At 45.1% G+C, this 14,661-nt stretch overlaps 1 protein-coding gene across 1 annotated transcript; it reads right to left on the reverse strand.

Moving 5' to 3' along the window:
• Nucleotides 1-1,050: 1,050 nt before the first annotated feature.
• Nucleotides 1,051-2,573, reverse strand: LOC119385044 (uncharacterized). Its single transcript, XM_037652609.2, has 2 exons — nt 2,314-2,573; nt 1,051-1,662 (listed from the first exon to the last, which is right to left on the reverse strand). Exons 1-2 carry the CDS (start codon nt 2,458-2,460, stop codon nt 1,174-1,176), a joined length of 636 nt encoding a protein of 211 aa, XP_037508537.1. The 5' UTR covers nt 2,461-2,573; the 3' UTR covers nt 1,051-1,173.
• Between the last annotated feature and the right edge of the window lie 12,088 nt (nt 2,574-14,661).

Here is a 14,661-nt window from a genome sequence, read left to right on the forward strand (position 1 = left end):
AAATAAATCGTTGAGCGCTGACCGAATGAGCGGCTGCCTGAAGATTATAGCCAGTACAAGGTAAGACAGCACGAGCTGTCTGTGTACAGAGATTGCCTGGTCTGGGGAAACTGCGTGGTGGTCCCGTGGGCCTTGCGAAAGCGTGTGCTCGTCCTGCTGCACGCAGATCGTCCAGGCGTATCGGCCATGAAGGCTCTGTATAGACGTCAGCAGTGTTGCGGAGTTGCTACTCCGGAATTTGAATGACTCCTGAATCATTCCGCATTTTCGAGGCCCCGGAATGGAATGGGAATGGAATGGCGACAACGCTTGGAGGAATGGAATGGGAATGAAATTAAGCACATTTTGCACGGCATGGAATTCAAATAAAATTAAGTCTTTTTCCGAAAGTAGAGCGCGTTTTCGTCTACGCACTGTTTTTCAAACTTCAAACACTAGTAAGTAAGAGCCTCGAATATAACAATAAGGCAGTAATTTGAAAATGGGTTGGCTGATTACAAGCACGGTACATTTATAAGCAACGCGCCTACTCCAAGTCTGTTCTGAGAGTTCAGAGAGAGTTCTTTATTTGCACATAATAATGGTAGTTAGAATTGGGGATTGCACTGATACAGAGGGAGGTCCCAAAGTCAACAGACTGTACAGGGGATCTTCCATAACAAATGAGTAAACAAACGTATGTTTAATGCAGCTAAATATGTACGCAAAGTAAACACTCAAATAAACGAAGTATTAACACAGTAACATAGTTGGATTATTTAAAGATTGCCAAGGAAAGCGGGGATGATGAAATGACTATGCTGAATGCAGATAATTCCGAAGGTTGAATTTAAATGCGTGGAAATAGGAAAGATTCTTAACATGGCATGGTAATGAGTTCCAGAGTTGTGTGGCTGAGAAGTTAGGGGTGAACTTACCATAATTAGTTTTGGGTTTCGGCAATAAATAGCTATTGGTGGAAGCGAAACGCGTGGACAAAGAGTAAGGATACTGTAATAACCGACCTGGACGCCGCAACAGCTTTGCAAGAATGCTTTATTGCACAACGATACGAGTATATGTAGGTACGGTAGGTTGCTTTATCGATTCACTTGGTGGTGCTGGTTCTAACACAAGACATGCGCAGTACACACTGGTTCACTCAGTTCATGCTGTTATCACATCCCTCCCCCCCTAGCAGTCAATGCCATAACGGAGCACAGGTCGTTGTGCACGAGTAGAGCGGCGGCATGCTTGCGCTGTATCAGGTACAGTCGATGTCGGCCCACTATCTGCTGGCACAGTAGCTTCTCGCACAGGCGATCTGGTCACCGTAGCTGGCGTCGCTGGAAACTGGAAGTGAGGGTCAGCGGTCTCTGGTGGAGCAGACTTCCATGCTCTGCGCACATGGTCACGATGACGTCTGTGTATTGCACCGCTCGTAGTTTGAACTTCGTACATGACGTGGCCTAAGGACCTCAGTACGCACGCGGCTAGCCACTTCGGCCCACGAGAGAAGTTCCGCACGTACACAGGATCACCACGCTGGAACGTCAAATTTGGCTGTCTCGTACACCTCACGTCTTCGACGTCGGGCTGCATGCTTGACAAGGCAGAACGGAAGCTCCTTCCCAGCATGAGTTCTGCTGGCGTTCTCCCGGTTTCCGTGTGTGGCGTGGAGTGCTGCTTGAATAAAAAACGAGAGACTTTACACGCCACTGTGCCCTGGCTTTGCTTTCGAAGCGCACACTTTAGTTCGCGAACCATGCGCTCGGCCCTTCCGTTGCTTGCGGGATGTAATGGCGCTGTATACATGTAACGGACACCGTTCCGCCTCAAGAAAGATTGCATTTCTTGGCTTGAAAACGCCGTCCCATTATCCGAAACCACCAACTCCGGTAATCCGTACGAAGCAAACATCCTGCGTAGTTTATCGATCACCACTGACGAGTGAAGCGATGGCACGATTTCGATCTCAGCCCAGTTTGATAATGCGTCCACGACAACAAGAAAGAAAACACCTTGTACTGGCCCGGCAAAATCTAAATGGATTCTACTCCATGGACCTTCGGGCTTCGTCCAGAAGTGGACAGGCGTCTTGGGTTCGCTTTGCCTGTTTGTTTGGCATGGTTGGCAATGACGAACAAAATCTTCGATCTGAGCATCGAACTTCGGCCACCACACAAATGATCTTGCCAGAGCTTTCATGGCCGTGATGCCAGGATGATTTGCATGTAAAATGCAAAGAACATTTGTTCTGAGTTCGTCTGGCAGTATCACCCTGTTGCCCCACAAGAGGCAGTCGCGGTGCAGTGACAATTCTTTGCGCCTCACCTGATAGGCGGCATACTCTGGGGGCACACCTTGTTCTGGCCAGCCGGCCCTGACCCATTTCTTCACCCTGGACAGACAAGGATCGCGTAGAGTGGCTGATGCGACGTCTTCTGCACTCACAGGCGGGTACTCGACTGGTTCCAGCATGAGGATGTCGCCTGGCGGCTCGATGTCTGGCCGGTCTCCGGGTATTGGCAGCCTGCTAAGACAGTCAGCATTTCCGTGATCTTGCGTCTTTCTATACTCCAATTTGTATTCATAAGCAGATATCAAAGACAAGCGCAACATACGCGGTGACAGAACTACCGGGATCTGCTTATCTCGTTGAAAGATGCCTAGAAGTGGCTTGTGGTCGGTAAAAATGCTGAATGGTCGACCGCAGATGTACTGGTGAAAATGACGCACGCCACACACAATGGCGAGCGCTTCGCGGTCAATCTGGGCGTAGTTACGCTCCGTCTTAGTGAGTGTTCTTGACGCGTAAGCAACAGGTTGCTCTAGCGCTTCAGCACCTCTGTGAGCCAACACAGCTCCTACGCCCACCGGGGATGCATCGCAAGACAGAATTAATGGTGCATCAGGATTGTAGTGCACTAGAAGTGACTCTGACGTCAGCAGCTTCTTTAGTCCTTCGAAAGCTCGCTGTTGCTCTTCGCCCCACTTCCACGTACTGTCACTGTCTAGTAGGCGGTATAACACTTCAGCAACTTCAGAACGGCCTTTTAGGAAACGATTGTAAAAATTCACCATACCTAGAAAGGCTTGAAGCTCCTTTTTGTTCTGTGGTGTAGGTGCTTGGTGAATGGCCTCGACTTTGCTTTTCGACGGGTAGGTGCCCCTTCCATCTATCCGGTGTCCCAAGTACTGCAGGCTCTCTTTGAAAAACTGGCACTTGGCTCTTTGAACACGTAGTTGGGTCTTCGAGAGTCGGTTGAAAACTTCATTCAGGACCTTGTGATGTTCCTCAGCAGTTTCGCTTGCCACCAGAATGTCGTCGAGGTAGGCCGCCACCTGCGGTAAACCTGCAAGCAATGTATCCATTGTTCTTTGAAATAATCCGGGTGCCACGGACACACCGAACGGCAAACGTCGCACTTTGTACAGGCCCTTTACTGTGTTGATAGTGAGCACATCTGCTGAAGACTCATCCACCGCCAGTTGCTGGTACGCCTGCGTCAAGTCAATTTTTGAAAAAATACGGCCTTTCCCTAGCCTTGCGAAAAGTTCTTTGCCCGTAGGTAAAGGGTAAACGTTGTTTCTTACCGCTTGGTTGACCTGGCTAGGTAGTCACCGCATATTCTCAGCGAACCGTCCTTTTTTCGCACAATCACCACAGGAGTGGCCCATTCCGCATACTGGGTTGGCTCTAGAACACCCTGACGTTCTAGTTTATCCAGCTCGGCGATGACATCATCCTTAAGAGCGAAAGGAATGCTGCGGCATTTAAGAAACTTTGGCTGGGCGTCATGCTTCAGTTCAATGTGTACTGGCGGTAAGGCTGCGCCGGGAAAGGTTTCGCCAAAAACTTCCGGAAATTTTTCGATAACCGCTTCTGCACTGTGGCCGATGCTGTGAATTCCAGTAACGCTGATGTTCAAAGACTTGAACCAGTCACGCCCCAGTAGTGTGCTACCTTCGTTCCTTACCACCAGAAGTGGCAACTTGCAGTCCTGCTCTTTAAACTTCACTGGCAGTGTAGCTTTTCCGATGACGTCTAGTCCTTCCTTGGTCCACGTTACGAGCTGTGCGTGTGCTTCCTCAAGCTTAATGCTTGATGCCACCTTCAGTTTTCTGAACGACGTTTCGCTCATAATTGATCTAGCTGCTCCGGAATCCACTTCCATCGGCACCGTTTCTCCGCCAATGCTTACGGTAACCATAAACTTGGGACAACTGCTGGTTACTTGGCTAATACTTCGCAAGTCATCATACTCAGTTTGCGCTGAACTTGCCGTATTTTCCAGTTGATGGTTCACCTGCCCACTTTTTGTTATTACGACACACCTTGGCTATGTGACCTTTGCTGGAACAGTTCAAGCATACTGCGCTTTTAAACTTGCATCGATAAGCAGCGTGGTTGCCCGAGCACCGGAAACACCGTTGTTACGACTGCATGCCTGACGCCCTTTCCTCTTGCCCCTTCTTCAGACGTTGCGTGCCTATCTTGGCCGTGACATCTGGGCTTTCCTGACGCTGACTTCCGATAGCTCTTTGATGTTTTGCAGCAGATTCGGCTGTGACTGCCATGTCATACGCTGTCGCAAAGGTCAGGTTCTTCTCGGCCAACAGGCGCTGCTGCACTATGCTGTCGGAAATCCCAAAAACTAACCGGTCCCTGAGCATAATGTCAAGCGGAAGTTGCTTGTCGCTGAACCCACAGTTCTCCGCCAGTTTGCGTAAAGCAGTAACATAGTCAGCGACTGTCTCGCCGTCATGCTGATCTCGTTTGGAGAACACATACCTGGCGTACAGCTCGGATGGCTTCGGATTGATGTGATTCTTCACTGCCTCTACGATGGACTGATAGTCGGCGTTCGGCGGTCTAAGAGGCTTTACGAGGGTGGCTATCAGAGAGAGTAGGTCTCTTCCCCACAGGAACTCAGTAACGCTGCCCTCTTGTCGGCGTCTTCTGTGAGCTTGTTAGCTGCGCAGCATAACTCGATACGCTCAACGTAGTCTTCCCATGAAGAATTGCTCTTCAGGTGAAACTCACCGATGCGAACGCCGATGGCCATTCTGTCGAAGCCGCCCCTCCTGCGTGGGCACAACCGTTCTTCGTCGCCAGTGTAATAACCGACGTGGACGCCGCAACAGCTTTGCAAGAATGCTTTATTGCACAACGATACGAGTATATGAAGGTACGGTAGGTTGCTTTATCGATTCACTTGGTGGTGCTGGTTCTAACACAAGACATGCGCAGTACACACTGGTTCACTCAGTTCATGCTGTTATCACACATACTGGCTATTGGTGATCATGGGGAACGGGAGCTTTCCGTTCATAGATTTGTGGAATAGTATGGAGAGCTGGGCGAGTTGGTTTGAGGACATTCTTGGAAACATTTCGGCGCGCATACAAAAGACGAAAACGAAAGGCGAGAAGACAAACGGGCGCGAACTCACAACTAAGTTTATTGAAGGAAGTACACGAAATATATAACCCAATATATATATATATATATATATATATATATATATATATATATATATATATATATATATTGTGGAATAGTATTACGAGGGAGTATGTATGCAGATTTCCCACCGACAGAATACCGTTAGATATGAGCAACGGCGATGCTTCTGATGTGTAGCTGCTATGTGTCATGATGGGAATAGCTTGATTTTGAGTCTGGTGCAATGGCGATAAATGAACTAGATACGTGCTTCCACATGACGCTATGCAATAATTATTATACGTATGAATGAAAGCATAATAAAGGGAGAATAGTGTTTTATATTGAAAAAATTGCGAACTTTAATTAGTATTTTAATGCCATAAGCTGTCTTTTATTGTTAACGATAAAACGTGCTCATCAAATTTTAGGTGCTTATCTAATGTGATACCGAGAACCATGACATTGTCAGTAGGGTAAACTGCGTTTGCAGCAAAGATTAACGATGGAGATCCTGAATAAAGCTTTTGCTTAGAAGAGAAGATGACGAACTTAGATTTTATAGCATTAATCTGTAGTTTCTTTTGTCGGCACCAGGTAACATTGTTGTCCGCGTCGTGGTTAAGCTTGCAGATAAATGAATCAATGTTGGTGTCTCAGCAGAAAATAGTAGTGCAGTCAGCGTAAAGAATAAAGTCACACGATTTTAGGCATTGTGAAATATCATTATCGTATATTAAAAGTAAGAGAGCTCCTAATAATGATCTCTGCGGTACCCGAATGTTACTTGTTTTAGGGTGTGAGTAAGTGCTAGATATAGACACAATGTACTCTCTATCTTTTAAACAGTTACGTAGTAATTTCAGTGCCGGGCCTGTTATTCCAATGGACTCTAATTTAGCAAAAAAGTATGTTGTGAACAAGTGAATCGAATGCTTTAGATAGATCAATAAAGAGCGTCCCAGTCAAATTCCCTGCATCAATTGCCTGCCGGATCCTATCTGTCAAGTAAATAATGCTAAATCAGTTAAGTATCCCTCCCTGAATCCAAACTGATTTGTTGATAGGACATTAAATTTTGACAGATAAGAAGGCAAGCGTGTTACTATTATTTTTTCGACAACTTTACTAAACAGTGGAAGTACAGCTATAGGCAGATAGTTAGATGTGTGACGCTTATCTCCCTTCTTGAAAACAGGGATTATTTTGGCCTTCTTCAAGGAACTCGACAAAATGCCCGTTGTAAAAATAAGGTTTACTATGTGACAAAATGTTTCAGATATTAAACTTGCTATCAGTTTTACGAGAGAGGGGCCTGTATTTTTTAGACTAGAAGTGATAGTGACTATTTCTTCAGGTGTGACGGGGTGAAGGAAAAAGCTGTGATGCATGCGTGGGTAAAACTGGGTCAGAGGATCGTCGTCCCATTGCTTGTCTGTACAAAAGAAGTTAATAAAAGAGTTAGCAATATCTAAGGCATTATCGAGAAGAAGTTCTCCCGATTTTATCATTGTTATTTTGGTATTCTAGTTGGATCTACCCAAAAAAAGAGTTTAAAGAAGAAGAAGAACGGAAACTTTATTGTTTAAAACTTTCCACTGTTTTTTTACATCATTACCAGCACACTTAATTTTGTTTTTATAGTACTGTGTTTTGGCTTGTTTGAGTAGTTTTCAGAAAAGATTGGGATATGTTTTATACCTATCATGATGCGCAGTGTTGAACGGTTGTTTTTTTTGTTTTTCTGTAAAGGTTATCTTTTTTCCTCAGACAATCAAGCAAACTGCTAGATAGCCATGGGTTACGAGGAGGTCAGAACGGTATTTTACAACTCAATATGACGGTGGAATCTGCAAGGGCATCGGAAATTATCTTTCAAAATTTATTATAGGCAGTTTCAAGGTTATCGCATGCGATGACTGAGTTCCAGTCTGTAGCGGATATTAACTCAATGAACTTTGTTGAATTGAACTTCTTTCTGGTAAAGCCTGTGAAACTAGCGCAAGGAGTATAACTTAAACGAACACATATCGGATAGTGATCGGTAACAGAGGCTTCGACAACGCCGCAGTCAGGGTTAGTAAGAAGGTTTGATAAAACGTGGTAAATAAGTGTACCTTGTTTATTTGTGGGACATCGAGTTGGAGGTGTAAATAGGTTTTCATACCCAAAGCAATTTAGGCAGTTAATGTAATCATTAAACAGTGTGTTGGATGTATCTAAGAGGTTAATATTTATATCCCCCATGATAATGACATTTTTCTGCTCTAATGATAATTCATGCAGCAAATTACCAAGGGCCGAGCAATAAGCACTTCCACATGATGACGGTAAACGATAGATGCAACCAACTATTTGATTTTTTTTGTCCTGTGAAAAAAATGAATCATGACATTTAACCCAAACAGATTCGCAGTTCGCCACGTTGAGTGCAAAGTCAAGTCGCCTATGAAAACGCAGTTCCGAAGATACGAAGATAGCCGCACCACCATGATAACTTATATAGACTGTGCTGCTCCGAACTTTGTCTCTATTCTTCACGCAAAACCGCGGTTTTATGCCGTTGGTATGCGTCGTGTGGAACTACGGTGGTGGCATAGCGCCCCACCTCCCCCAACACCTTGTGATTTTTTGTCCCTCAGCGGCGCCCCAGCCGCCTGCGGCCTCCCTACCCTTCACTTTTTTTCGGACGCATATTCAAAAAAGCGCTTCTCCAAGTTGTGATGCGTATTGACGCTGGCGCGATGCCTGTGTTCACTGAAGCTTTCGTATACCAGCTTGCGCGCCGTCTAACCTCATGCCCCCCCCCCCTCTCCACCCTTCTGCAATACTGTCCCCCCTGTCTAGACAGAGGGGCGCATTTGCCCTAAACTCTATCGGCGAAGACCTGTACGTCAGAGCAGCACACAGTCGTACACGATGAACTGTGTGCCCTCCCCCTCCGTACAGAGAGAGAGAATAAACTTTTGAAAGCATTGGTTCGGGAAGCCAGGCGAAGCAGGAGAGCCCACGTAACCACAGCCACGTACTTTTGCAGTTCTTAAGGCATCTGACGACATCAGGTTTATGGGGCGTTCATTCTTAACTCGATAAAGCCATGAAGATGCGTTTCCTACGTTGATGAATTACAGGAATCAGGCACGTAGGCAAGAGGGGGGCCCGGGCCCTCCGCCACCCCTCCCCCCCGAAATTCGTCCGGCCTTCTATATTCCCGGGCAACATTTTTAAAATTTTTGCCATGGAAAGACTTTCTTTCGGAACAATTAGGCCTTGCGCCCCCCCCCCCACCGCCCCCCGAGAAAAATTCCTGGCAACGTGCCTGGCAGGAATGGGCTGTTTTTTTCATTCCGAGTAATTGGAACGAATGGAATTGCAGCAAGTTCTAATTCCCCGGAATGGAATTGGAATGGAATGGAGGCGCCCATTCCGCAACACTGGACGTCAGACTCCACCTAAGCGGCGCTGCGAAAAACACCGCCACCAGCGCCCTGATCGCAGCCCTGACGCTAACTGGGTATTTATTTATTTATTTATTTTACCCTCAGGGTCAACAGACATTACAGAGGGGAGTGGTAAAAATAATAACGAACAAGTTTGTAAGTACAAAGAGGCAAAACAATGTTCCTGATTAAACAACAGATTATGATAGGCAAAAAATACAAAAATATCAAATATCAAAATGGCAAAGAGGAAAATAGAAAATAGAAGGATACATTCTGGTAAAAAATAAGAGGAATGTTTCTCAATATACAACAATCGTTCTCACAATTCAATACAGCAGGTGGCAATACAACAGGTGACAGTGTAATGTTCTTATTTATAGAGATACAAATATGGCATATGAGATGAAAACAACTACAAGGTATTAAAAGAATTGGCTAATACAGTCACAAATGTGTCATGATCTGAAATTGTTACAAGCGATGCGGGAAGGCAATTCCAATCATTTGATGTGCGCGGTAGGTATGATTGTCGAAATGATTCAGTTTTAGACGATGGGATGCCAACCTTATGAGCATGATTCAAACGGTGAGAAACATAATGCGGCGAAAGTATTAGCAAATCACGTAAGTATGAATGGTGGTAAAGTTTGTGAAAAAGGGTTAAGCGGAGCATTGTACGACGAGAAGCAAGTGAAGGTAATTTAAGGTTAGATTTCATTAGTGTGATACTCGCGTTTCGATTGTAATTAGAAGTTATAAAGCGAACAGAGTTATTTTGTACCATTTCTAATGAATGCACCAAGTTATTGTGATATGGATCCCAAACCGATGCGGCATATTCGAGTTTAGTGCGAACGAGTGTTTTATACAGCATTAGTTTGACAGAAGAAGGTGATTTTATGAAGTTACGGCGAAGATATCCGAGCATGCGATTAGCGTTACAAACAACATAGTTAATATGAGTACGCCATGTTAGGTTGTTACTGATATGAACTCCGAGGTACTTGTATGAGGTGACACTGTCTAATTGTGTGTTATCTAAGATGTAAACAGGTAAACTAGTGATTTTTCTTGACACACGCATGAATTTACATTTTTTTACTGTTTAATTCCATGAGCCATGTGTTACACCAGTTAAGGACAGCAGTAAGGTCAGATTGAAGAAGAGCGACGTCGTTAGGTCCAGTTATTTCACGAAAAATTACACAATCATCGGCAAACAGATGAACATATGAGGAGACGCAAGATGGCAAATCGTTAATATAGATTAGAAAAAGAAGCGGACCAAGGACGGAGCCCTGTGGTACACCGGAATGTACCGCACATTCTTCGGAATTAGTTCCATTAGCTGAGACAAATTGTGAGCGGTTAGTAAGGAAGTTTTCAATCCAGGTTACAAGGCAGGAATCAAGTTTAAGTAGTCGTAATTTATACAAAGAGAGCCGTCCGCTTGCGAATGTGCATAGGCCACAATAGAATTGCCCCTCTTTCGTTGGTGTCGAGGCGCGGTTTGCTGAAAATCAAGAAACTGGAAAGCTTCTTCCGCCAATCCACGCTTTAGAAAAGTAGGAAGCTCATGAAAGCAAACTGCGGGTACAATGCAAAAGAAGTTTAAGTTATTTCTGCGCACTGCAACTCGCAAAACAAGCGAGCATCGCACGACATCGAGTTAGAGCCAAGCCCTCTGACGTAGGTTCTGTAGCACCTAAATGCGTTGAATTCCGGTATACAGGGTGTTTCATGAAATGTGTCCAACCTTCTCAAAAAATCAGGAAAATGCGATATTTGATTGCTGCCTACAGAATTGGTTTTTCTGTACTGACAGGGATTTTAAGATGGTTAAAGAAAATATTTGGGACTGTAAATAAAATAGTTAAGTTAATTAACTTTTTTAATTAGTGGAGTTAGGTGGTTGTGCCAAATAGGAGAATTGAAGTTCTTCATGCCAGAAACCCAACCTAACTTTGAGATTTCGAAAAAAGTGGCATCTAGTAATAATTACGAAGTAATCAAGTTCAAACAAATTCAATGGCGAAACCTAAACAGAAACATGGAAGAACGCAACTGCCATATTCTTCTGAGACGTCCAAAAATGAGTTAATGACTTTTTCAGTAGCGCTGGGCATCGTAAGATGGTTAGAGACATGACTTGACGCAGTAGTTAGGAAAGTTTAATTAATTAACTTTTTAATAAGTGGAGTTAGGTGACTGTGTGAAAATGGGGAATTGAAGTTCTTCGTGCCAGAAACCCAGGCCAACATTGCGATTTCGAAAAAGCGGCCTCTAGTAATAATTACGAAGTAGTGAAATTCAACCGAATTCGATGGTTTTCGCTGTTGAAAACCGTTGCATTTTGTTGAATTTCATTACGCCACCACAATTACTAAAGGACGCAGTTATGTTTTTTCTTGTTCGTTTTCTCCTTGATGTGGATTGAAGTCCCGTCAAGGAGATGATCGACGTCGATGAAGCAGGAGGCAGGTTGGAGGTAATGAAAACTTGAAGGTATATTGCAGCGAAATATTCACAGTCATATGTACATCTTGCCGAAACACACTGATGATAACATAGACATCAACAGCATCTTACTCTTCTACTTAATTTTTCTTAAGTTAGAGCCTAGAACACTGTTACTACATACGAAGAACCAAGTCTCACTGTTCGACCACCGAGTGGGTACGGCTCAGACGAAAGTTGCATCGTACGGAGTCTTACTGATCGATCAGTTAAGTGATTACAGCCTAGACTGAAGGGAAACGAATTCCGTCTAGTCTTAAGTACCTTGCGGTAACAAAGAAAAAGGGGAGGTGGCCACTGGTGGTCCGCCTCGATATTCTGTTATCCAATCTGCTTATCCTCAGATTAAGCCGCTCCCTACTGGGCTGTCCCTAATCTCGACAGCAGCGCCTTTACATTTTAAACAGGCGTTTTGGCACTCTTTCCCATCATGGCTCTCTCTTTACCCCATGCTCTCAGGAGTTCCCACGGTTGCAATACATCTGTATCGCACACCTGAGGCACTCGCTCCGTTTCTCACGCTCATCGAGTCGAACCCCCGGTGACTGTCGTCAAGACGGTTCCGGAAAGACAATTTGCGTGTCCTCGCGTTCCCACGTTCGGACCGTGCATTGTTGCGTCTCAACCCTTCCTTGCCGTCGGCGCGCCTAAAGCGCTTGGGGGTCAAGCAGGAGATGCTTGCTCTCCTCATGTTCCCACCCGTTCGGGCTATAATCCCGAAGCCGACCTCTGAGAACGGTCGCGTACTCGGAACTCGTGGGCGCCAGCGTGGGAGCGAGCTGCCCCAATGGAAGCCGTTTGCTTTCCGTTGATAAATGCCCAGCGAAAAGACCAGGCAGGGGGAGAGCCGAGAAAGAAGCTTTGTACGACGTACCGTGCCGCGCCGTCCCGTCTGCAGGATCGACTTATGAGCGGCAAACATAACAGACGCTTTTTCGAAATCTCAAAGCTCGGATGGGTTCCTCGAATGAAGAACTTCAATTCTGCCTTTTGACAAAATCACCAAACTCCACTAATTAAAAAGTTAATGAATGTAACTTTCTTAATTACTGTCTTAAATGATGTCCTTAATTACCTTAAGATTCCTGCCGCTACAGGAAAAGCAATTCTGAAAGCCCCGAGCCAATATCGCATTTTTCTGATTTTTTTTGAAGGTTGGACACATTTCTTGAAACACACTGTATACGTAATGCCAAAGCGATGAAGTACATATGCGATCAATTTACTCACTTATGTATCTTACGATCAGTAGTACGAAGCTCGCTTTGTCGCGGACGAATGACCCCGGCGATTTTCGCCTTTTCAATTGAATTCTCCCTTAATTCATCTCTCGCTTCCTGTGCGTTGGACTGTCTTATTACGTATCCTCAAATGGGATCTTGATGGTTGTCTTCCGTTTCTATATACTGCTAATGGGGATACGAGCGTGTCCACTTTCGCGGGATACCACCAAAGGAAAAATCGTGGCCACCGAGATCAGGGTTGCCAGGTTTGGCTACTTAGCGCCATTTTGGCGACTATTTTAGGTCGTTGGCGGCAGTGAATAAGCCTGGGCAACTTGGCTACATATTGGCTACTTCCCTGTTCCCTTGATTTCAACCAAATAATCAGGTCTCGTGACATCGCAGCCGCTGGCGTTCGTGTATGCGGTACCCAAACATGGCGGCGCAGGCGCCTTTCCAGCTCTCAAAATGAAATTTGTCCCTCGGATTACTCAAAAGAAGTTTTTTGGATACGTGGCTAATACTTGTGGAAAAGCTGTTCCACGTGGCCTCACTATGCAGACCCATGACCACGTAGCACTGAACATGACTTTAACTCGTAATTGGAAGTGAACATGACACTAAAAAGCCATCCGCACCCAGGCCACTCTGCACTAATCGACACTAGAAATTCGATAGCCGACGTACAGTCTATGTTATTTCTTAGAATTTGGTACCGAGCTGTGACTCGGGAATATTAACTGCTTGAACTTGACCATAACGTGAGAAACGATTGCGAAAGAGACTACAATTTATGGCTCAACCCACTAATTGTTATGTTGAGCACACTCATGTAGTACTCGTATTTACTGTCGCCATAAGGCGGGCACTCGCAGTCCTTCTTTGAAAAGCCAAACAAGACGCGTGATGTGTGTGTCATTTCGTAACAGCGCAAGGAGTTTCGTAATTTTTCGCGAAATGAGCAATGAGTCAAAAATTCGTGAATTTATCTCAGCACTTGTGATTTTGAAGGGTTCTTGCTGTACTTTCTTGCGGTTCCATAAAAAGGTTCTTGCATTTAGTGATTAAAAAAATTAATCGCACTTGTTTTCCCACATGCGTGCCTATTTTTCACTACTTTCACTGCCCTTAGGTCAAGTTGGCTATATCTTGGCTAGTTTTTCCAATTTTTCCAATTTTAACGCGGTAGCGTTAGAGAGCTCGTGTCGCAGAAATTCCGCTGTCGGCGTCGGCACCGTTGGTTGTGAGCGGAAAATCATCCGTGAGCGAAAAATCGAGAAAGTAGCAAATAAAATAAACGATAAAATCTTCGGCCCCAATGAGGATCGAACCCGGGCCGTTCGCGTGGCAAGCAGGTGTCTTACCACAAAGCCACGATGTTGCTTGCAGCTGCTTCGGACAAAAACACTACATAAATGTCATGTAGTGAAAGGAGTCTCGACGCATTTTGTTCGGCAGGTGTCACGACGAAAACGAGCCCATACGGTAGGCGCATTCGCGAGGCAATCAAACTACGTCGAAAAACGCCGGGATAGTGCAGCCATCGCCGCTAAATACACACACGAACTTTCAAACAGCTCTAAAAATGGACAACTATGTCCATCTAGAGGAAAACATATCAAGCCAACGCAGCAAACGCTAGATAATGTGCTGCCATCTGTGAGGCATTGTGAGAAATATGTCTCGACTTTTCATTGCATCCGAGAGGGCCGGCGCGCGGCGTATATCTTGGAGGCCATGCGACTCTTGCTTTAGATCGAAAGCAAGGAGGTTAGAAAAATTGCTGGAGTGGCGATTATTGCGCAATAGTGAAGCCGTGCCCACCAAAAGATGGCGGCTGCACCCGCCATCTTTCTAGGGGCACGATAAACCATCAGCGTTTGGCGAAGGAAAGCGAACGTTTTCCACGCACGCCAGAGAAGTTTAATTATGGTAACTTTTATGGGTCAGATACTGCTGTAAGTGTGTCTTTGTGTTACTAGTTTTCGTAAGTAAGCTTCAAAGTCATGGCAAATTTTATTGGACATCAATCGTCAATACTGCACTCGAC

This window comes from Rhipicephalus sanguineus, chromosome 3, assembly GCF_013339695.2.
Source record: "Rhipicephalus sanguineus isolate Rsan-2018 chromosome 3, BIME_Rsan_1.4, whole genome shotgun sequence".
NCBI lineage: Eukaryota > Metazoa > Arthropoda > Arachnida > Ixodida > Ixodidae > Rhipicephalus > Rhipicephalus sanguineus.